Genomic DNA, 22,941 nt, shown 5'->3' with positions numbered 1-22,941 from the left:
ACACTACAACACAAGTATTTTCAAAGGCACGAACACTCAAGTTTTTCCTATCAAAGTATGGTACGATCGTCTCCACCCGGAAACACAAAACTTGACACTGTAAGAAAGAATAAATGTTTTCTTTGCATCCTAGTTATCTGGCTTTTCAGAGAGCCAGCCTCTATCAATTAATTCTCTGAATATAAATATTGAGAAGACACTGGGTAAACACAGGAAATGGAGTTTTTGTCACCAGTAATTGGTGTATACATGAACTGCTACACACTTTTTTAATTCCAAATATCTTTCAGTCCCAAGGCAAAGGAAACTGAGTAGCACAGCAGTCAGCCAAAAAATCCAAAGTAAAATATCTCTTATAACCATCTCTCTTTACTGACAAACTAAAAACTTATATTAAAAGAGCTTACTTATTAGCATAAACAGCATTAGCATAACAAAGAATTACAAATGAAATGTTTACTGGCTAAAATACACAGTAAGCGACAGTGATGTAATTTGCAGACTTCATTTTTATACCTCACAGAGGTGCAGTCTAGTCGTGTTTTAAGGCAGCTGATGAATAGCTTTAGTTTGGTTTATTTACAAGTTTGCCAAATCTTAAGAGCCATACCTTGAAGTTAAATATAACGTATTATAAACTACATGACAAAGATTGGAAATGCTTGCCTTTTTGAAGAATTCAATCGCGGTAAAAAATAATGTGCTCAGTTTATTCTTAACTGCAACACAATGGGTGAAACTAGTTATTATTTGAAGAGTACTGCATCTGGGAAGTGCTTGGCATTGCAAAGGTAATCTCATTTTGTTTCAAGGCTGAGCTTTCCAAGTTTAACCTAATTAGCCCCACGCAAATATTCAATGTTTAAATTTCAGTACTGCATTAACTTAAAATCCATAGAGCATTTCTGTCTACAACCATAAATCAACTCCAAAAATTAGAAAACTGTCTAAAAAAAACAATACTTCAAAAGCACTTTACTTCAGAATTCAAGTGTTATACAAAAATCAATCCATTATTCAGTTAAATAAGCTGTTTATGAGCAAGATTACTCTCTATTCTTTATGTAACTTTCTGTTCCAGTCATTACCGTCTCTATATTAAAGAAAAGTCAGGGAATTTCCTAAAAGATAAACGCTAACAATTGTATTTAACTTGACAGTATGTTTGCCTTCATTTGATAGCTGTCTCAAATAGCTCTCAAATCGATAGATAGCTGTCAAAAAAAGAGAAACACCTTGGTTGTTTGTTTTGGTTCCTAAACATACTGATTCCATGTTAAATTAATAATCCTGGTCTTCTCAAGATAGAATTATGTGATTCTAGAAACATTAATTTTTTCCTTAAACAGTTTGCCCCTTTCCAGAAGTTTTAAGAATGGGTCAACTTTATGATTAAGTTGTACTAAAAAAAATTACTTGTCCATCAAGTTTAAGAATCCAGCAAGTACGTTTTTATAATAGTCTACCATATAAGCTTTATCTTTATAAGCAATCAGTTATCCTTCTAACAAATAACGCCCTATAAAGCATACTTTAAAACCCCCTCACTTAGAACCAAATATTACCACAGAATTATGTAAAGTAATGAATTTACTATGGTTATACACCTCACATGCAAATAAGTTTGGAAGAAGTGCAACAGGGAAATACATACTGCCTTAACAAGCAGAACCTGAAGCTAGTCATCTTTGAGGCTGGGGTTGCTTATCTTAGACCTGATATCAGAACCAGGCCCAAACAGCACAGCAGTTCCAAAGAGTAATATTTGACAAGCATCAGTGTGCAATAACATAAGATTACTGTCACATCCTTAAGAAGATATTCTTTTTGCAAATCTGGTTCCTTGCATCATTAAAAAAAATAAAAATCAAATGCTTATTCTCAAAGCAAATGAAAGCTTTTACACTTTCAGAAGTATACACACACAAATACACATATACTAAAAGACAACAGCAGCAACGGTGGCTTCAGGTTAGAGAGAGAGTAACAGTAGCTTCAGTACGAAGAAAAAGGTCACGATGCAAGTTATTTGTAACACTGAAATGAAGCTGACAGCTATGAAGCTTTTTTTTTATTTTACTGCATGAACATTATGCAATCTCCTTTAAGCTCAATCAAGCATTCAGCTTTCAAAAGCAGCTGAGCTGTGCTTTGGAAAATAAAGAACTTCCTTGCTGCGTACACTTGCCATTCAATTTATAAATATACAAGAGATCACAGATGATAAGTCAAATATTTTGAAGGATTTTGTCTGAAGCAGTTTACACAGCAGAGAATGGTATGCTTGCACAATTTATTCAGAAGTTATATTTCACACGCTTTCCCAAAAATGCTCACAGCAGAAGCCAATGGAATAGAAAGCTCAGTTTAACGTCATTTGCAAAATTAATTATGTAAGCTAAGTTTTCATTGTGTATATTTATATTTTGGGGCCCTGTTTCTGCTCTTGTTTACAGCATTGTAAACCAAATTACACAAACATGATATTACTGTAAGCAAAAGAGGATCTGGTTATTTTAATAGGATTTAATAAATTGATTCCATCTTCCACTGTAATAAGCCACCAGGTGAGAAGCACATTGGTCTTCCTGAGTTTCACTGTAAGGCCTACTTTGTCTCTGTTATGACCGGAAAGTTGTTTGGGGGGGGGGGGGGGGAAGCGGAGAACTCTCATGCCAAATCAAATGTAACTGTCAGCTGTGGCAAGTAAAATCTATCAGACAGCACAAACTGTATTTTTGGAAGCAGATGAGGTTGTGCCTTAGCAGAAAGGCATTAAAGTAACCATCAAAGAGAGTAAAAACAGGGATGACACTCACGTTAGATTACATTAGAAAGAAGAATCGAAGAATCTTCCTCTCTGTCTCCACTTCTCAATTACTCTAGTTTTAGTTGTAGAGGTGGAATACATAAGACTGTGAACAAAAATCTCTTTTAAAGTCTCCTACCTCATTATTTGGATCTTGAATGACCTTATAAAGAGCCGGTACCAGTTGTTTTTTTCGGTGCAATGTAGCTGCATAGTTGGAAATTTGTGTTTCAGGTAATGCCTAAAGGAAAAAAAAGGGGGGAAAAAAGTGTTACACTGATAAATCAATTCTTCCAAGTATTAATGACCTCCACAAAAGGATTCAGTCTCATCCCAACATCAAGAAAAATTCCTGAAGATCAGTAAGTTTTCAGACTTGTAACCTAGTTCATTCAGTAACGGTTCTTCTCCATACGAATAGCATTTAGGGGCACATACCAACTTTATGGGTTAAACCCAAAAGCAGTTTCAGATTTGTCTTTCATAAAATCATTTACTCCAGCTTGATATGAGGACTTTCTGTCTCGATATTCTATATTTAACAGGCACTTTTCAAAGTCTTGATTCAAAACAACTCAAATTACTTAAGAGGTGTGGATAATCTAGAATGAGCATGGACAGCCTCAAGTCCCACGAAGAGGGTGGGACTTTCTTTTTTCCTTCCAGCAGATTTTGCATCCTTGGCTCCTCAACAAACTTCCAACAACAGCATGCAATGACCTATTGCATATCATCAATAATGTGAGGAATTACTAATTCTTAATTTAAATAACAGATTAATTTCATATCAGTCACGAAATCAAGTTCTTATTTATGCATTATCCTGTATTTCACTCAGCATAATTATCAACGTGCAAAATAGGTTAAAAATATTTCACATTCTTCATGAGAAAACAATTCATTTTACACAGAGCATAGGAAAAAAAACAGCCAAATATTTTTCTTTAATTTTTTTTTTTTTAATTACAAGCATTCCTACTAGTTTTTTTAAAAATAAAAAAGTTGCTCAATTAGAAATTTGGGCAGCATTATCCAGTTAAATTATATCAGCTTGATCTACACAGAAATATATGCTTTAAAAAAAACCCACATTGCTATAGCCATGTTCCGCTCTACCGTAATAAATTACTACTATAACTATGTATTGTATGTTATGTACCAGCTGACTCATTTACATAGAACTTTGCATGCTTTATGCATTATAAGAAGTTGAAAGATCAAGTAATAGATATTTTAAATGTTAATTATTGTATATTTAAAAAAATTTAAAAAATAAAAGAAATCAATGTTCTGTGCCATAAAGCCAATGATATAGCTATCATTCATCTTCTTAGCTCACCTTGAATTCTGACAGCCATTCTTCCACAACACCTCTTTCTGATCCCAGCATTTTCTTACTACTGTTGCTTCTCTCTTACCTTTTGAAGAGGAAGGAAAAAAGAAAGTAAATTTGTAACTGTTTTGTAAAATCCTACCCCAATCCTATACACTGTTAAAATATTTCCAATAGAATTATATAGTATCAAACAATAGGAAAAGTTGCATTTTCGGACAACTGGTCCCATTTTATAGCAATGACTAAACTGTTCTCTTCAGACTTTTAGTCAAAAGTACTGCACATTAATGGGGGAGGAAGAAAAAAAAAGGATTCAGTGCTTCAGGCCAAAATGTACATTATTTAAGGCAGACACATCATCCCATTCTTACTCCCTTACTGAATACAGTACAAGGAAGAGACAAGTGGAACAAAGTAAAGAGCATCATGGAACAAGTCATGTGAGATATTGTAATGTCAGTTCTAGATACAGCTTGAAGTAAAGTAGTTTCATAAAACCAGTTATCAGAAATCCCAATAGCAGAACTTTACTACTTAAACCTTGTTCTTAAAGAATTTTGAGGCTTCTCATTTAAACAGCAAGATTTAGCTTTTCTAAAAGTACACTGGAATTCTCAGAAACAACAAAAAAAGAAAACTTGCAAGGACAACTGTTACTATTATTTCCATTTTATACACAAGTCATATGCTAACGCCTTTTGAATTTTCATAAATTTGATTCTGAAGGCAATAGCAACCATGTTTAAAACACAAGGCATCATTAGACAACTTTGCTTGATGTTTAAATAGGTCTAAGCAACAAGGGTCTTTTTGTCTTTCCGTGTGATCTCAGTACACGTTGGCAATTCCTGGAAGTCATTAAGGTCACAGAAAATTTTAATCTAATAAAGTGAAATGAAACTATAGCCTAATACTAGAGACTAAAACCTAAGAATAGTGACCTGAAAAGGCATAAATTGAGGAGACAGTAAAATACAAGAGCTGTTTGAAGCCATACTAGACATATGAAGACAGTGATTCTTAGTTAAGGTTTAATCAAAAGTTTATTTTTGACAGGATCTGCAGGTTAACAGCTGCCTGAACAGAAAATCTGTGAAGGCACACTGTATTTTAAGAGATACTGTGGTCACTTTTTAAGAAGTTCATATTGCTATGTAATTATTACACGCCACAAAGCTGCCACACAGTCATATATCTTTACCACATTTTTCTTAAAAACTACAAATACTCATCAGCTTCAAAGCCCTTTAAAAAAAAAATTCCTTCAATACAGTCAATTTTTTTCTGAAGTTCTTATAGCCTGGGGGTGGGGGAGAGGGGCAGGGAAGAAGTGAAACACTTCCGCAACCAGATGATAGCAAGATGAGGACTACTACAATCATTTATGCTTATCAACTTCACACAAGTAATGTCAAGAATACATTAAGTGCTACTATTTGCAGAATTTGTTGTAAAAATTTGTAAAAAGGTAGGTAAACATACAGTGAATTCTTAACTTTTTAAAATTTTCTTTCAGGTGGGTTTTGAAAATTATTTAGGCTCAATCAAAAGTTATGGGTTTGATACACAAATTACATCACAGAAGTCCTATTATAAACATCCTTTAAATAGCCAGACTACATGACTGGAATCACCTATTCTGGTCTCAGAACATACTTATTTTGATTTCTGAAAGATTCGTGTTTAAGAACAGATCAGTATTCGTTAAACAGAAAATGAAGTGAAATAAGATATATAAATTGTGTTGGGAAGCTGTAAATTCAACATTAGCAACTTTGTATGAACAGGGCAACATACAGCATTTAGCATTGCCCTTGGCAGCGAGTTATGCAGCAAATACAAACTCCTGTGGGTAAGGAACTGCCTCAGATTTCTAAAGCGAGTTTAAATATCTTAAAAGATGTCAGATTCAGAAATAAAATTAGATTAATTTAAATTCAAGTAACACTTGGGTGAGTTACTTCAGCAGAAGCACTGACAGATAATTCTATAAAATAACACAACTAAATACATTTCTGACAACAAAGGTGTCCAAAGACATCCTTTTCAATAGATGGGGGAACAGATACCAGACATCAGAACGAGACATGGATATAAGTTAACTTAAAACACCACAGAACATGCTACAGAAGAAGTTGAGATTTAGTTCACTTTGTGTGGGGAAAAAAACCCAAAACATTTTCTACAGAAAGTGCAACATTCAACTTTACCTCTTTAAAGAAGTCAATTTTCTAAAGGAGGAAGAGGAGGAGGAACGCAGCAGTTTTTCAACCTGGGATGCATTTGTCAAGCCTTCAAGTACTGCCCTGTTTTCTGAAAGGTGAAAAGAAACTCTCATGATCACAAAATAAGGCGAAATATAGTAAAGTAAAGCAAACAATAATGTATATTTTTTTTTTTACCTTAAAAATTGAAGTTTATCAAATCCTCTAGAGCATATCTGGGTCCTTCCATAACAAAGCAATTTGCCATTTAAAAAAAAAAAAAAAAAAAGAGCTCTGTATTTTAGCAGAGGAAAGAAAGGGATTGCCTTCATCCAAAAAGAAGACTTTGTCCCTTACATATTAGTGGTGCACAGTACTACAAGCACGCTGGAAAGGAAAACTGAAGCGCTATTTCTTACAAGGAACAGCGCAAGAAAGGTGCAAGATGAAAGAAAAGATTAATATTTTTCTAAAATGTGAGCTGAATCAATACCCTGACTTTGGAGAACATATACCTCTTAAATGTAATATATTAAAGACTTAAAAACCATGATAGTGAGGAAAAAACATATTCCTTACAGAGACAAAATTTGAAAGCCATTGCAAAAATCGGGTATTACACTAAAGTTCACCTCTCACTTCAGGATCCCTTCATGCTGAGCATGAGGTAAACAACACACAAATGAGTCCACTCTAAGTAATTCAGAAGATTTCAGTATTTGGAGACCTCTAATCGGAAACTGAAGTACACAAACAATGGGTGCATTCTATTCCATACTGCTTATTCAATTAATTACTTTTCCGAATTACTAAAAGGTCCCTTTTTTTCTTTCCTCCTCCACACTAATTAGAGATAGGCTAACATAACAGCAGGTACCCATCCTTTTCAGGCTATACTGCAAGTGAAAGCTTTTATCACAAGATGGTATACACAAACCAATGTCCTCTATGAATTTTCTAAAATCAACTTTTTTTAAAAAAAATGCAATGCCTTGCAGAAATCTTCAATAATACACTTCTGAATGAACGAAAAATCAAATCCTCTTCTTCGTTCCCTACCAATATTTATGAGGGGGTTGAAAAAAAGTAAACAAATTTCTACCCTATAGGCACGCTGTATCCGATTACATACAAATTTTTAAACATGCACAGGGGACCTGAAAGACAACTAGAGGTATGTATTTAACTTACTATCAATTGTTGCTTGTAATTACCAGGCGTGCATCTTCAAGACACAACGTCAGGTCTGTAAGAGTTGATTCAGGACTTCTAGAAGCTTCCCAAGTTTTACAACATGCTAGAAACAACCTTTACATCCAGACATGATAACTGATATACACCACTCTCTAGAAATATCACAGAGTCCCAACTAGGTGTAAGTTATTACGCTTGCTACCTAGAGGTTCAGTTGTACTTAACCTGCTATCTCTAGTGTCAAAACCAAAAATACAGATCCTAGAAGTTCACCAGGCAGGCCCTTCCAGAGCTGCATTAAGTTAGACTTCATTTTTTCCTCAATAGGAACTCAAGTTATTTTAGCCCCAAAGCAAGAATCACAGTTATATACCAGCAAATCAGACAAGGGAACTTCTATTTCTGTACAGGTTTCCCCACAAAAGGACTACGCACAGACAGATGTGCACAGACTTGGTTGGAGAATCAGGCTGTAACAGTTCAAAATTTTTCATTTGCTTATCAGTTTCCTTACAAAAAAAATCTGCAGGTTTTCTAGAACTAAATTTAAGTAGAGGTAATAATAATTTAAAAAACATCTACATAGCATCACAGATGGGGTATGGGGGTTCAAACTCTTTACACACAGAAAAGAGTAAATAATTGTCCTTAAGTCAGAGGCAAACATCAGCTGTAATTGATGGCCAAAAATTCCCCTCTCCTCCAAATGATTACTTCAGATTGGAAGATCCCATTAAAATCTAAAGGCAAATAGCTCCTCTTCTCCAGCACTGTATCAACTCGAGAGTACATCAACTCTGCATGAAGTTGACTATTTGCTTGAAGAAACTTTGCAAAGGGGAATTAAGATTATGCTTTAAAACAAACTAACAAAAGCCCCAAAACAACAACAAAAAAACCAAATTTGCCAAAACACAAATCCCCCTTCTCTTTACGCTCCAGTGAACAGCAATATGTATGTAACTACAGCAAAGCTACAACATGAAAGCAAGATGTGTATTCAATAAAGCCATGCTGAACACCAAATACTATTGTATATTTTAAGTAGCAACAAGCATTCTTTGCTCTATAGCACAATTCAGAGCAAGACTGCAAGAAGAACACTAAGCAAGCTAACTGGCAGAAATAAGGAAATGCACAAGGCTATCAAGAAACACATGCATCAGGCCAGTAAAAATGTAGCAGTTTAGAGAAGAATGCTACAAGTAAGTGAAACCACTGAATTGAAGGATTAGCAATTCTCCCAAATCAGGATTCAGCCTGGCATATCTGAAGAAATTACAAAACCACCAAGAGTCACAAGAATGATTCAAATACCTTACTGCAAATTCTACAGGGATCCCAATGTTGCTACTACGGTAAATCAAAAATGTCAAGTATCAATAATGGTGTAAGACCTAACTGACCTAAGAAATTAACTCCTCTTACAGAAGTCTATTGAGCCTTACAGAAAGTCCACATATAGCTGTTTGTCAAATAAGTCAACTCACATAAAGTTAAAAAGTGAATTTGTGCTGGTGTCAAAATTTGGGTGCAGTGTGATATTATAGTTAAGCCCATGTAGTGGCTAGCTACCATGAAAAAGGAAGAGTCCCCTCCAGTATCTCAAATACTTCTCTCTCAATTTTTGTGCTGTGCATCTTCATCCAAGTCCTGTTTAGGGACTCCCCTCAGTGTAAGTCAGCTTCAGAATCAGAGCCATATCTGCTGCCTAGGAAAGCAGCCATCTTCGGAACAACGGCTGAAACACCAAGCTTATACTATGCCCTTTAAGAACAATGCCAGAGCACAGTGTTTTCTTACATGCAATACAGTAAGATTTTAACAGTTCTACTTTGAAAAAGCATAAGAATTTTTGCTAAGGTTTTATGTGATAATCTCAAAAGTATGCAAAGGATTAGAATATGGGGCATCTTCCACAGGAATCTTCTGCTTATTCATCCCTGAAGAAAAGGACACTATATAGTGCTTTTTGTGTATTTGTTAGGAGAATGGGGGAAAAAGTTTTACACAATACATCTTTTTGGGCCATCTCTACTGTACAATCTATCTATTTTCCCTCAATGAAAATTCCACATGCAGCTTTGTGAGGTACCTTATGTAAATACAGCTAGTTGTTCTGATGCTTTCAGAACATTTTTGACTGGATGTACATTAAAGACCAATAATATGAACTATATCCAAGGAGGAAAAGCACTGTATGTGTCAGTCTTGCACCACATTTACAGAAAAAAAAATCAACACAAACTATTGATTTCTCCAATGCTACATTTGCATCCTTCTTGGAAGACTTTTTCAGATGTTAAAGCTTGCTTTGCTCATGTGGCTTAAAAAGGATATAGACATATAGCCCACACCTATTCCAGCTAGGATTACTCTACTAGTTCCATTTTAGGACAAATAATCTCTCCCTTTCAAATTATCTGCCTGGATATTAAAAGCATTTTTAAGGACTTGCACTGACTCCCTACACAAAGACTTAATAGAAGCCCAGTGAGTCTCTTAGCACGCCCTCAGCTACCCTGCTGGAGTGGGGGGTGCTGCCCCGTTCTGTACCACCACACTTTGCCACTTTTGCGAGAGAGGAACATGAGTACATCAGCTATGTGACTATCTCAGCCTGACACACAGGCTGTACTCTGGGATTTTCACATGAGCATGTGTAAAGCACTTCTCATGCTTACATTCACTCCCTGCTTTGCTGTACTTTTAGGGGAAAAAAAAAAAAAGATATATATATATACACACACATGCACACGAAGCGCCATGTGGGTGAGTCTTTAAAATAAACTGGTTCAACTGCATTAAATGCCATGCATATTGATTCAAAGTTAAAGCAGCTTGAACTAAGAGCATTGAATTTCATTTCCAGCGCATTCATGTCTTTCCCAAAGCAAACAGAATACAGGGAATATAAGAGGATCCTCATGTTAATTTTTAAAAGACTAGATTTTATTTTTTTTTCCTACTATGGCTCTAAGGTTCTTATAATATGCAGGAAGGATAACAACTAAGCAGAAATTTAGTTATTAGTAACAGTAATAATTAAATATACTAAAATATTTTAACATATGGACTGATTGTTAAGATTCCTTACATACCAAATAAGCAGCAAGTTTAAATTCACATTAAAGCACGGAATTGAAAAGTTACAGTTGGGAACATGGGCACGCAATGTTAAAATCAAATATAAAAATCAATTACTAAACAGCTTTCCAAAAAAGCACTTAAAGTAATAATTAAAAAAAGTTTTCTAAACTTATTCGTCATAAAGTGGCAGAATATGAGACATAAGGCTGTTAAATTATTAGACCTAGAACCTCTGTGCTTACAGTTACAATATTCTGTTCTCAAAGGAAGTCACAATCTTGCATTGTGCATGTGCCAATTATGGTTGAGATCTAAACAGAATTTTACCAAGCAAAAGCACTCTCCTAGCTTATGCTACACACACAAAAAAAGTATGAAACCATGAGTTAACTCCTGGTGTTAACACGAGATGCCTACACATTTAAGAACTTAACTTTCAGTGGGATAAATGAAAGAGCACTTCACAACTTTAACTTTCCAGGTGTACTTATGATGACAGTTTGGGGAGGATTATACTAGTTATAAAATATGTATAGACCAAGAGACAATGAAAATGAAGTTACCAATAGACTGAAATACCATGAGATAATGTTTAAGTTACAATCCTTTTATTTGCTTACCTATAAATAGACTCCCATTTTAGAGACCCTTCATATAATTCACTATCATCTATATTATTAACATCTGAAATAAAATTTATTACAGTAACATACTATCAAACTAATGAAACGTAAACCTCTCATAACTGCCCAAGAACTTTTGACTTCTACAGTAATAGACATGAAAATGGTTTAATCAACTTCTCTCATTAGAGAGCACATTTTTCACTTACATTTGGAGTAAAAACATACTGACTAAATATGTTTATTATTTATTGGTCTGCATTTAAACCACTAACCAAGATCAAGCTGCAACAGCAAAACAATTATCCAAATAATCAGAGCCAACAGCCCTCGCTATACAGGTATACCAAGTATTACTGTGAGAAATTAAAAAGAAAAAAAAAGTGCTACCAATTAGATATTAATAATTGATGACATTTAAGAAGATATAACTAGTCAAGTATGCAGAAGGTTTTTGTTGGTAGTTTGTATTTGGCTGGTTTGGGGGGTTTTTTTGCTTGTTTGTTTGAAAGAAGCCAGGATTTTATACTGGCTTCAAAGTACATGGGGGAGGTTACATAAATTGGACATGCACTTCGAGAATAAATCCTTTTTTTTCCATTATGTACTAGATGTCATGATGTATATAATGTAATTGAGTCCTAACTGCATGATGAATAACAATATTATATATTTTTACTTCAAAGGCTATGGCAAGACTATTTTGCAATTAAAACCTGGACTGTCTCAACAAAACGAACAAAGCTTCAAGCTGCATGATCTCCTTCTCCAGTGCCTCTCATGCAAGAGAAAATTACTGGTTGACAGTAGGTCGAAAACAGCAGAAAACTCAATTATCAATATAGCTTGTTCTTCCACCTCTCATATCTCTAACTCATTACTGAACATGGAAAGAAGTGTATTTAAAGAAAGAATTTTCCATGCTGCTTCTGTAAAATAGCAGCATGGAAATCATCAAGAATGCATCCTTACTCTGAATTAAATCTACATTCAGTTCCTTTGATCCAGAATGTTCTCTGTAACAAGAGCACCTTCGTTTAATACAATTAACTCTCTGGGAAGCAGAGTAGATAAAGACAACATGAAATAAGGTGGTCAGAACTACATACATGCTTCCCCATCACGCACACACTTTAACAAGACTGGTGAACTCTGGATAAAGGAAACCAGGCAACATGCTGACAGACACAGATAACAAAAAAACAATTTGAACTTCTCATGATGAGTTGTTCCTGAGCGCAGAGGTTTAAAAGACCATATGGAAAAAGACTGGGTAACACATTCAACAGCCTATTGAAAACATCTGCTCAGTAACATATCAGCACCCAAAAAAAGAAATCGAGATGTTTACCACACAGAAGTGGTAAACAGTAAATCTGAAAGCATGCAAGTAGAGCATAGAAAATTGGTAATATGCTCTTATTTGAAATACTGGCCTACATTTGATTCAAGCAATGCAAACAGAAGTACATATAAGGCAGAAAAGTGGTTAAGAGGCAGTTAATGACAAAGATCATGAGAAAAACCTTCTAACCTGAATATGGAAATAATTTTAAAAATTCAAAGAAAAAATAACTCTGTGTCTTAGAAGCACATGTAATTAAGTGGTAGAGAAGGCAGAATGGATTTTTTGTAACAGAGTAATACAAAATAAAACACTAAAATATAACACGGTAGAAATGTTAGACTACTAACAGTATACTGTTTCTCATACTCTAAAAGTAGGACCCATTATAATAAAATATCATGAGGGAGATATTTTAGATAAATATTATAGCACCTGTTTTACGTAATTACTTCTTTTTTAGAACAAGAAGAGTAAAGGAGAAGACTTACTGGTGTAATCTAGCACTTAATTAATATGCTTTACACAAAACTTTTCCTAGGAGCACCTCCTTCATTAATTGCTCACTATATAGGCATATACAGCTTCATCCAGCTACTGTAAGTTACACATTAGACTACATTAAACAGTCATGGTATGGTCTGATTTTCACACTGGAAAAGGGATTGACTCTTAGGCTAATCTGATCCCAAGAGAAAATAAGATCAGTTTTGGGAATGTTCCGTTTTGGTGGACTACTTTTGTACTTACTTAAAAGTACACGTATTATATGTTTCTTATAATAAACATATCACAAATACCATTGTGATTCCCTTCTATCCATCTACATAAATATATTATTCTATCACAGCCATATTTAATAAACACTTAGGTAAGTTGCCATTTTGGTAAGGAAATAAAAAATAAATTAAAAAAAGATGTTGTCCTGAACAAATCAGAGCTGTAAGTGCAACGTGGTGTTAGAAACACGTACAAGCATTGTACCAGAACTCTCTTGGCCATACAGCTCCACAGCACAGAGAAACAGAAACTTCTACAAGGCACAAAACTGACAAAGGCAGAAATAAACAAAACTGTCTTTGGAGAGTTACCAATTTAAATCAACTCAAGCAATCTCTTTAATAGAAAGAGAGCCCTCTTCCAACTCCAGTTCTTTGGTAATTTCATTGGAAGCTTAAGCAGACAGACATGCATTCCAACTTTAAAATATAAATGCTGACATATTCTATGCGTGGGATTTAGGTTGCCAGCCTTATTAGACAAGCCTTAGTCATGCAAAACAACTTGGATAAGACATTTCTTCCCTGCCCACTCTGACTCACTAGAAAAATCAGGATAAAACCCCTTCTTTTTGGATACCAGCAACAAAGAAAGTTATATGAAAATGATGGGATAAAGCCTTATCACAGTGATGACAAATACTCCCGTGAATTTTCATGGTACCATACTCGCACTGTGAGCTCCATATCTTATCAAAAAGGTCACATCAATTTCAGCTGCTGCCAAAAAGGGGTAAAGAAAAGACACGGCCCATCTGTTCCAAAAAGCCTCCACTAAATCATTTTAAGCCCTAAATTATCTTCTATGTCTTTTCAAGCACCAGAAAGCTCAGCTGCCAAACCTTCTATATTTCTACAATTACTACAGTGAAACTGCTTTGCAGATACAAAATTGCTGAAGACAGACAATTAGGGCAGTGTGAATTAAAATACAACAGTGAAAACAGACACTTTATAGCAGAGCTTAAAATATTATTTTAAAGCTGATGTTTTCATTATATTGCGTAGAGTAGTTGTAGAAAGCTACAGAAGTCAGGTTACTAGAGGAAAAATTAAGTCCTGTTTGCCTCACAGAGTCTAAGAACATGAATAAAACACAGTTGTAACACTTGTAGCTAAATGTCTCTCTTAGGAGTTCACACAATGAATGAGGCAGAAAAGAGAAGAGTCAAGATGACTGAGAAAGTGGAAGGAGACATTTATCTTCTGTATATGAGAAAGTACTCCTCTACTTTACTTACAGGATTTGGGAAACAGTAATATAAAGAAATTATCCTGCACCCTTAAATACAGCAAAACACATGTTAGTTATTCTATTATAAAGACTCGACACACTTAAAAATATATATATATACATACACGTAGGTTCGCCACAGAAATATTACCTTATTCTTTCAGCACCAGTTTCCTTAGAAACAACTTCATGTAGTCATCCTACACTAAACCTAAAACATTCTCTTGTCAGGATCCTGTATGATAACCCATCCTACGCTAAACAATACAGGCTCATCCTCCCTTTGCATCAGTTCATATGCAATAACTCTTCCTATTCTAATTTGTCTGCAACTCATTAATTTCTTTACTTAGGATAACATTTCCATGCAAATTACTTTCCATGTAACCCTACCTCTCCCAAACACCTTCTTGGTTCACAGTTTTGCTTCATGAAGTAACCTTAAAAGACCTAACTAAAGACAGAAAATGCATAGTAAAAATGGAGCGGGGGGGGAAAATCTAACAGAAAGCTAACACTTGCAAAACCACAGTTAAGGGACACTCAGTGCTAAGTACTAAAAGTGAACAGGCACGAGCTAGGAGAAATCTTGAAACAGAATTTCTGTGGGAACAAAACCAAAATAAAATTCAAAACCAAAACAACAATAACCAAACAACAAAAAAAACCACACCACCAAAAACCCTTAAACACACACTTTGGAATAGGACTGCAAACATTATGATGTGAAAGGTCACTATCTTGCCTGCAAAGGAAAGAAATACGTGTAGAAACAGTTCTAGAAATATGAATTGTAGATTCTAAGCAGCTTCCCATTTTTGAGCTGTAACATCCTCATTTGATAGAAATAAATGCCTGTTATATTATGAAAATAGCCATAAAAAAAATGAAGTTCTCTATCAATTACAGAGCAGTAAAATATCAATACATATTTCTCACTGTAGTATCTGCTACCAACTGCAACTCACATGAACTAGAATTTAGGTTACATATTCATTAATTAATTTACCTAACCTCCTTTCTTCTACCCTAAGTATTCCCAAAGAGATCTAACCTAAAGAATCCTCTGCTGAAAGTAATGAAATCCCACATTCTAATCTTTCTAATTTCCAAATGGTAAAGCCTTCAGCTCCAGGAAGTAGAGTGTAAGTAAATGAAGCTGAGGTGACAGATTCACCTCCCCATCCATAAACTTACTTACATATCCACAAACTCTTACATGAGTGGAATCTTCAAATTTATTTAAATTTACTTCAATTATAGCTAATATTATGTCATATTACTGATTTTTTTTTAATGATACAGTAAGAATACAAGGTTCCAACATAAACTTTCAAAATACCAGAGTTAAAGGTCCAAAAGCATTAGGATATATTCCTTTATTGCATGATATATGATATGCCATAAATTTCATATATGTACCTCAAGACGCCTCATTCACATTTAAGATGTATGGTTTTCACGATAAAATCAGTTCCGATTGATATCCTGGTGCTGCTTTTCCAATACAAGTTCCTAGACTTTAAAAAGCAAACCAAACAACAAATATAGTTACATGAAACATCACTGATCTCACCACTACTCATCAAGACAACACAACTTCAGAATAGCACAGATTTCTTCCCCTTGACCTAACAGACTATACAAGGCAGTCCAGCTCTGCACAGAAAACATGAAGAGAACTTAGGGCACACACACAGACCGCTTGCTATTCACAGGTAAAGCACAGCAGCATCAAGAATCCAGAAACAAGATCTGTTTCAACTTTCAGAGCCAAAACTGCTCAGACCATAGCTGCCTTTACTACTTCCAATTGTTACCTTACAGCAAACAAGTTGTCTTCTTCCATGTCATGCATCACAGCATTATTTCAGTGTCAATCAATTTCAATCTCACACTTATTTTCTGAAAGTTAAAAAGGGATTTTAAGAACTGCGAAGAACAATCTCACAAAATGAGAAGAAAACCAGTTATTTTATATTGAGATTAGACAGACCATACAAGTCAGAATTTCCACGCGTAAGTAACACATGTTCCTGACCATCTTAATTCTATACAACACAATCCATTAAGAGCTACTTTAACATCAACTATCCATGTAGTTGATCCAGTTGATTAAGATGACTGTGCTGTAAAAATTGATGCTTAGGACCAACCCTAACTTCACTAGGATTCCTCCAGAGCAAGAAATTACATGGCCTTTGTTGGACTCTCTCCTTCACAGAGAACAGGCAACGAAATAGTGCCTCTAAAGAAAGCACACTTTTTAATCACCTTATCAGAAGCTCTCATGAAATTCTAAAACTCAGCTTATCACATGGAATTATATACTACGTCTCTGTGAAGTAACTATATGAGAATTAAAACACTAGTAAATGTAAACTAGTGCAACAACTACACCAGTTTCCCCTTTTGTCTTGCTATGAGTTTAATAATTAATCTTCACTGTTGAATAGTTAAACACAATGCATATTGTTTACACAGTTGTTATTCTTTTACTGTTAAACTAATATTAGAACAGAATAGTGACTGACCAGTCATAAGGAAGGACTAGTTAATATTTTAGTGTGAAGTGGTTAATTTTTTTATGTATTTTTTAAGTAGTGAGGAGCACTAAATTACTAACACATGTGGGGGTGTTCTTTCTTGGGGTGGGGGGGGAGAGAGTTGGTTTTTTGTTTGGTTGGGTTTTTTTACTCTGAAATTAAAGTCTTCTTTCCTGGGGCAAAACTTTGCATACAATCTCTTTAAGGACATAATATAAACCTAATACAAATAACTTAAATGAACCAGATCTTTTATGCACCCTGTTAGGCAAGACTTTCCACAATGCTCTTCATTTATCTAAATGAATCAATTTAAAAAAAAAAAAAAAAGCAGCCTTACACATATATAGCCTTGATGACTTCAACTGAAATGCACAGCCCTATTCTCCCCACCAGACATTGCAGAAACATAAGCAACAGTGAGATATTAAATGGATACTACTATTTTCATGCATATTGCCTACTCATAGCCCAAACAAAATTTTTTTTTTTTTGGTCAAATACTGCCCTAATTCAGAAAGCAGTCTTTCAAGATTACGAAAAATTACAGATTTCACAGGCAGCATTGAAAATCCATGCAGCTAGCTCCACAGGTACCCTTCCTCCAGTTTGTTTGGTATAGAGGGAGGAATGGAATTTATTTATACATTTTACAATGTTATAGTTTTCAACATATTTTCCTTGCACTCAAAAAAACAACAGCAGAAATTCTCACCGAGGACTCAATGTTCTAAACCTCAGTCATTTTTACATAACCTTGCCCGTACACAGAGAAACTCTGGGGTTTTGTTTGTAATACTAAATAGTTTTCCTGCTAAAAACAGACTTCAAAAGCAGTTGGTAGAAGAGTACTTTTCCTTCCCTCATGTCTCCTCGGTAAATTTACCTTTGGAAAAAGACCATAGATGGCTTTATATGCAAACATCTCAAAGCATTACACTACTGCTTTTTGAAAGTAAATTCTATACACTACATCTACTTGAAATAGAAATACATCCACATGAACTACACTAAACAAAAATAGTTTCCTTATTCTTTTACAGGTAGGTCGCACTGCCCATCTAGATAACATTTATGATCTTACACATTTTTTATTAATTGTATTGGCAATACAGCCAATTCTGTTTATTCTCTTCAAAGACATCATCAAAAAATTTTAAATCAAATCCCAAGTTTAATTAAACAGCTTGTTAAAAGCATCACACTTCTCTTTCCCTATGCAACTGTGCTGACAGGAATCAGCAGCATTTACCGAAGTTCAGGCCCCAGGTACCTTGAATTGTTAGATTATGTGTTCTTGGTGTAAGGAATATACTCATCTAACATCCTTCATATAGCACGCTTCACAAAACACATGCAGTCTTTCAAGGGCAATTTAGACAGACGGTATAGGAATACTGAGGTTACCGGAATGCAGACGGTGGACCAGCAGAGCATTGAGCAACTTCTTGAAAAGTAGGGTTGATCAGGTATAAAACAAAACAAAATCAACAAATAAACAAACAAACAAAAAACCCACACCAAAACAACACAAAAACCCAACAAACCAAAACCAACTCACTCAGTCCACATGTGACTACTTTAGTATGGAAGAAAAATGTTCTGAACAAAATACAAATCCAGACCTAACACCCCAGTACTTGCAATTATGTGCAGATTTCCAAGTTAAGATGATTATGTAATAATTATTTCTTACCACTGTGCAGCAGGAGTTTCATACCTGGGGGGAGGAGGGGTGAGTGCGGGGGGAAATCCTCATGCTTTTTGCCTTATCAGACAGCTCTTCAGCTGGCACATTGAAAAGAGTTTCTTAATCATCTTTTAATGACTCTTTTTCCTAATCAGTTCTGTTTCATTTGAATAATTAAAACCAAGAAATAAGATTGTAACTTCAAACACTCTCCTGTAATAAAAAATTAAATGCTAATAAAAACCTTTTTAATTTTCCATAGATGTGATGCATATGCATAAACATGCAGAATTTACTTATAGCAACATTACGCATTTCAGAAAGCTATAAAGTCTGCATTTGCAGAGACAAAGAGATAATCATCACAATCTATTCAAAGCCAACATACATTACAAAAATGGAATGCCCCAACAGTTCATAGGAATAGCAATAAAATAGCCATTATTGGAATTCTGCATAAAGCTAGTACATGCAGGAAAAATATTTTGTCTATCAAAATCTACCCATTGGAATACGAATTTTATATACCTCAAAACTTGATAAAGCTGATAACTCTTTAAATGGTGATTAAGGTTTCCTAATTAGTTTGATAATGTCCATTAAGATCTGTTCCCTCCTCCCTCTCATAAGACCAAAAATTTGTTATCAAAATAAGCTATCAAATACAGTCTCTGGTAGGTTACAATCATGGAAGTATCATCAGCAGAGAAGCGCAGTTGACCATCATACCCATGCACATCTCCACCAGCCAAATGTGGCAAAGTTCCTACAAAATGTTTCAATAAAATGACAAGCAGCAATGCTAAAGAAACTCTTTCCTAGCAGCTGGCAAAAATAATTAAAAAAAAATGGCATAACACCCCCACTGACCAACAGATCACTTTAAATCTTTCTCCAGTATACATCAAATCTTAATTTATTAGATGAAATTAACATCTGGAGGCACCTTCATCTTTAAGTTTCCTTGAACTTCTTTCTACTTTTCTTACATTGAGCCCAGTGTTGTGTCTTTAGCACAGACCAATACCTACAAGTCTGAGAAAAAGGGCACAGAGGAAATGAAAAACAGCCTTTGAACACTTATATAATTATACGCCATCAAGTAAAGGGGAAGGGGGGGCAGCATGGGACACAAAAAACACCCTGTGACAATCAGCACAATACTTGATTACACAATTTTGGTAGCATCAATGCCAATTAGTATTGGCCACTGACCCCTAACTCAGTCTGGAATCCATCCACAGACCTTAACCCGATTAGGACTTTGTGCATAACAAACGTGAAATCCCACAGTTGCACATTTTCTGCCTTAGCATTATGAGTTTTACCCAATTTAAGTATTGAAGTAGCTAGGGGAAAAAAAAGTACAATTAAAAACAAAGTTAATGCATAAACATTATTATGGAATTTATTAGAGCATCTCCAACTGTTTTCCTAAAAATTTTAGAGTTTAAGCTTGGGCTAACTTGGCAAGTTAAAAATTAGACATAAACCACTAACATTTTAATTTCAATTAAAAAAGGAAATTAGTGCAGTAGTTTTAGTTTTGGATGTACACTGCTAAAATTACATTAACTGCTAAAAAACATAGCAGACTTGACGCTAAGTGAAAGGATTTAAACTATACACAGAGGGGAAAAAGCAAAGCATGCACTCTGTCACAGAGTTTAGTGCAATGATTCCTGGAACATGAGATACATATGTATAATGCAGCTGCCATGTGAATGATTTAAACACCCAGATGCCTCTAAAACATGTTTTCTTTCTGTGACTGAAGTGACTACAACAATCCAATGAAGTTGCATCTCCGTATGTACAAAGAATGACTGCATATGTATTTTCACCATTGATTCTCCCTATACATCTAAAAAGACCACTACTATACTAAAGGACTACTACTATACTGTGAAGGACTACAATGCATATTCCAAGTCCAATCAACACCTGCACAGGCAAAAGGGCATCTCAGTTATTTTTGCAATTGGTCCTTTGGAGACTCACAGACAAGAAGCCATGCCTAAACTATTCACATTTCAGCAACCAGTTGACCAGACTGGGCAAATAACCAAAGCAAATTATTTTAAAAAATATATTTGCTGTCTCATTATAGTGAGGAGAAAGAAAGTGTTCTCTCCCTCTAGCCCAAAGAAAGAACAAGAAAGCTAGGAAGTTCTCTTATTCCACAGATAAACAGAGGCTTCTCAAACACCTGGTGTTTACAGTAACCTGGGTGAAGACAAAGTTGAAGAGTCACAGGACATGAAACAAGCCTTGGCGGCGCACACGCCTAAGCAAACAGAAAGGTACTATGCTGCTACTAGCCATCCCGATCACCAGAGAATCATGAAATTCACGTGCCAGTTATGATTTAAAGGAAAGGTTGCCATCACAGACCGTCTATGAAAATAAACAGCACAGAAATACAGCTTATGAATGCTTAGCTTAGTTCAGTATTTTAGGTACTTCTTTTCTACTTTCATTCAACTTAGCCTCCAGCCCAGGATTCCCATCTCTATTTGTATTTCCATGGGTAACACTTAACTGTTTAAGAGATTTTCATGAAGCTCTTGCTACTCTGACATGGCAAGCTTTGCGCTGCTATCTGCTGCAGTTCATTAACATGAATTAAGCTATTAGAGTAGCTCACATGAAGTGTGACAAAAACAGCATGTCATTCTGTGATCTTCCCAAGAAATTACTAAAAATATGGTCTAATAGCTCCACGAAACTTAAGGATGTTACTATTTGAAACTACTGCATAGATGCAGCACTGAAGAGAGACCATCAGGTATCATGGTTTGTCGATTACATAATTATCAAATAGAATGGACACACAATTAGCAATCTAGAAGCAGCTTTGTAAGCTCATCTGTTTTGTTTAAGGCCTCTTCTATGCTAAGAACAAGAAACAAGTAGCTTAAAAAAGAAAATAATCCATGCACATAAGGAACTAGTCATTTTTCCATTCCACATCTAAACCCCCCTCGCTCTCCTGTGTGTCCATATTTAGATCACATCTCTATGCTGTTCTGGCTCAATTGAACATCTTTTTTTTAAAAAAAAAAGGCAATGGAAAGTTCTCCACTGTTACACACAGACAAATATGAGCTTTTGCTAGGATAAACCCTTCATCAGCATGCCTTACATTTCTATGTAAAAGGGCACATTATTATTAACAAACGCCTCGGTCACTTCTTGTGTAATTTCACTAAAGTAAATGGACTTTAACCAATCATCTGTCTATCCCACTGCTGTTATTAAAATATTAAGGGTTTGAACAGATATTAACAATCCCTCTTATACTATCACTGTTGTACAAAGAAAGACTTGTACTATCAAGACTGGGTTCTAACTACAAACACATGCATTAGTTTTGTCTACTGAATTTCAGTTTTACATATTTTAGCAAAGCAACATGGTTATAACAGAAGCATGGAAATTCACACTTTAAGGCTGCAGAAATAAATATAAATCTTAGCATTGACTTCAGTTGTGCCAGAAACATGAAGAATTTTCATCTGAAAAATTTCGATAGCAGGTATCCACACTTATCAAGTGATCTGACATCTTTCTTTAAGTTCTGTGCAGATATTAAAAACCAGTAAAACGACTGTTCTAAGTAAGGAGCTTTTTTTAATAGCTATTTTTAACTGCATGTGTGTTTCCAACCATAAAGCATGAGGGACAGCAGTCATACGCAGAAGCATCAAATATTTTTTTCAAAAAAGTGTACCCCTAACCTGGAGTAATAAAGACATATCAAAACTCAAAATTGAGCATTTAGATTTTTCTTCTTTGCCGTACTCTGATGGCATGCCCTAGGACGCTTGGCAGATTGCTCAGTCCACCCCTTCCATACTAAGTTTACATAAAAGCCTCCTACTTTTTGAAACTTTTCTCAGCTAGAAGGTTATTGACCCTCCTATGTTCAGCCATCACGATGTTGCTACCACATGGTCTAAAGCAGATTGTGGAATTACAAGTGTAAGCTTACACTGGTCAAGAGATGTCAGGGCTTCACAAAATTCATGTTTAAAAAAATTCTAAAAAAATAATAATTTCTAGCTAATTTGCTTTCACATGCAGGAAAT

The 22,941-nt window shown here is 35.1% G+C and overlaps 1 protein-coding gene across 4 annotated transcripts in view; it reads right to left on the bottom strand.

Moving 5' to 3' along the window:
- The window catches only part of HYCC2 (hyccin PI4KA lipid kinase complex subunit 2), a 56,705-nt gene that overhangs the window by 26,857 nt on the left and 6,907 nt on the right, over window positions 1-22,941 (bottom strand). For 3 of the 4 annotated variants that reach the window (XM_063342368.1, XM_063342371.1, XM_063342369.1), the window contains exons 3-5: window positions 6,356-6,458; window positions 4,149-4,227; window positions 2,949-3,050 (exon numbers count right to left, since the gene is read on the bottom strand). In XM_063342368.1, the coding sequence (XP_063198438.1) occupies window positions 2,949-3,050; window positions 4,149-4,199 (153 nt within the window). In that variant the 5' untranslated portion in view covers window positions 4,200-4,227; window positions 6,356-6,458. Of the gene's footprint in view, window positions 1-2,948; window positions 3,051-4,148; window positions 4,228-6,355; window positions 6,459-6,547; window positions 6,593-22,941 lie in introns of all 4 variants that reach the window. The other variant, XM_063342370.1, reaches the window with a different exon arrangement.

Source organism: Chroicocephalus ridibundus, chromosome 7, assembly GCF_963924245.1.
Source record: "Chroicocephalus ridibundus chromosome 7, bChrRid1.1, whole genome shotgun sequence".
In the NCBI taxonomy this organism is placed as follows: domain Eukaryota; kingdom Metazoa; phylum Chordata; class Aves; order Charadriiformes; family Laridae; genus Chroicocephalus; species Chroicocephalus ridibundus.
This window is presented reverse-complemented; position numbering and strand designations above follow the sequence as displayed.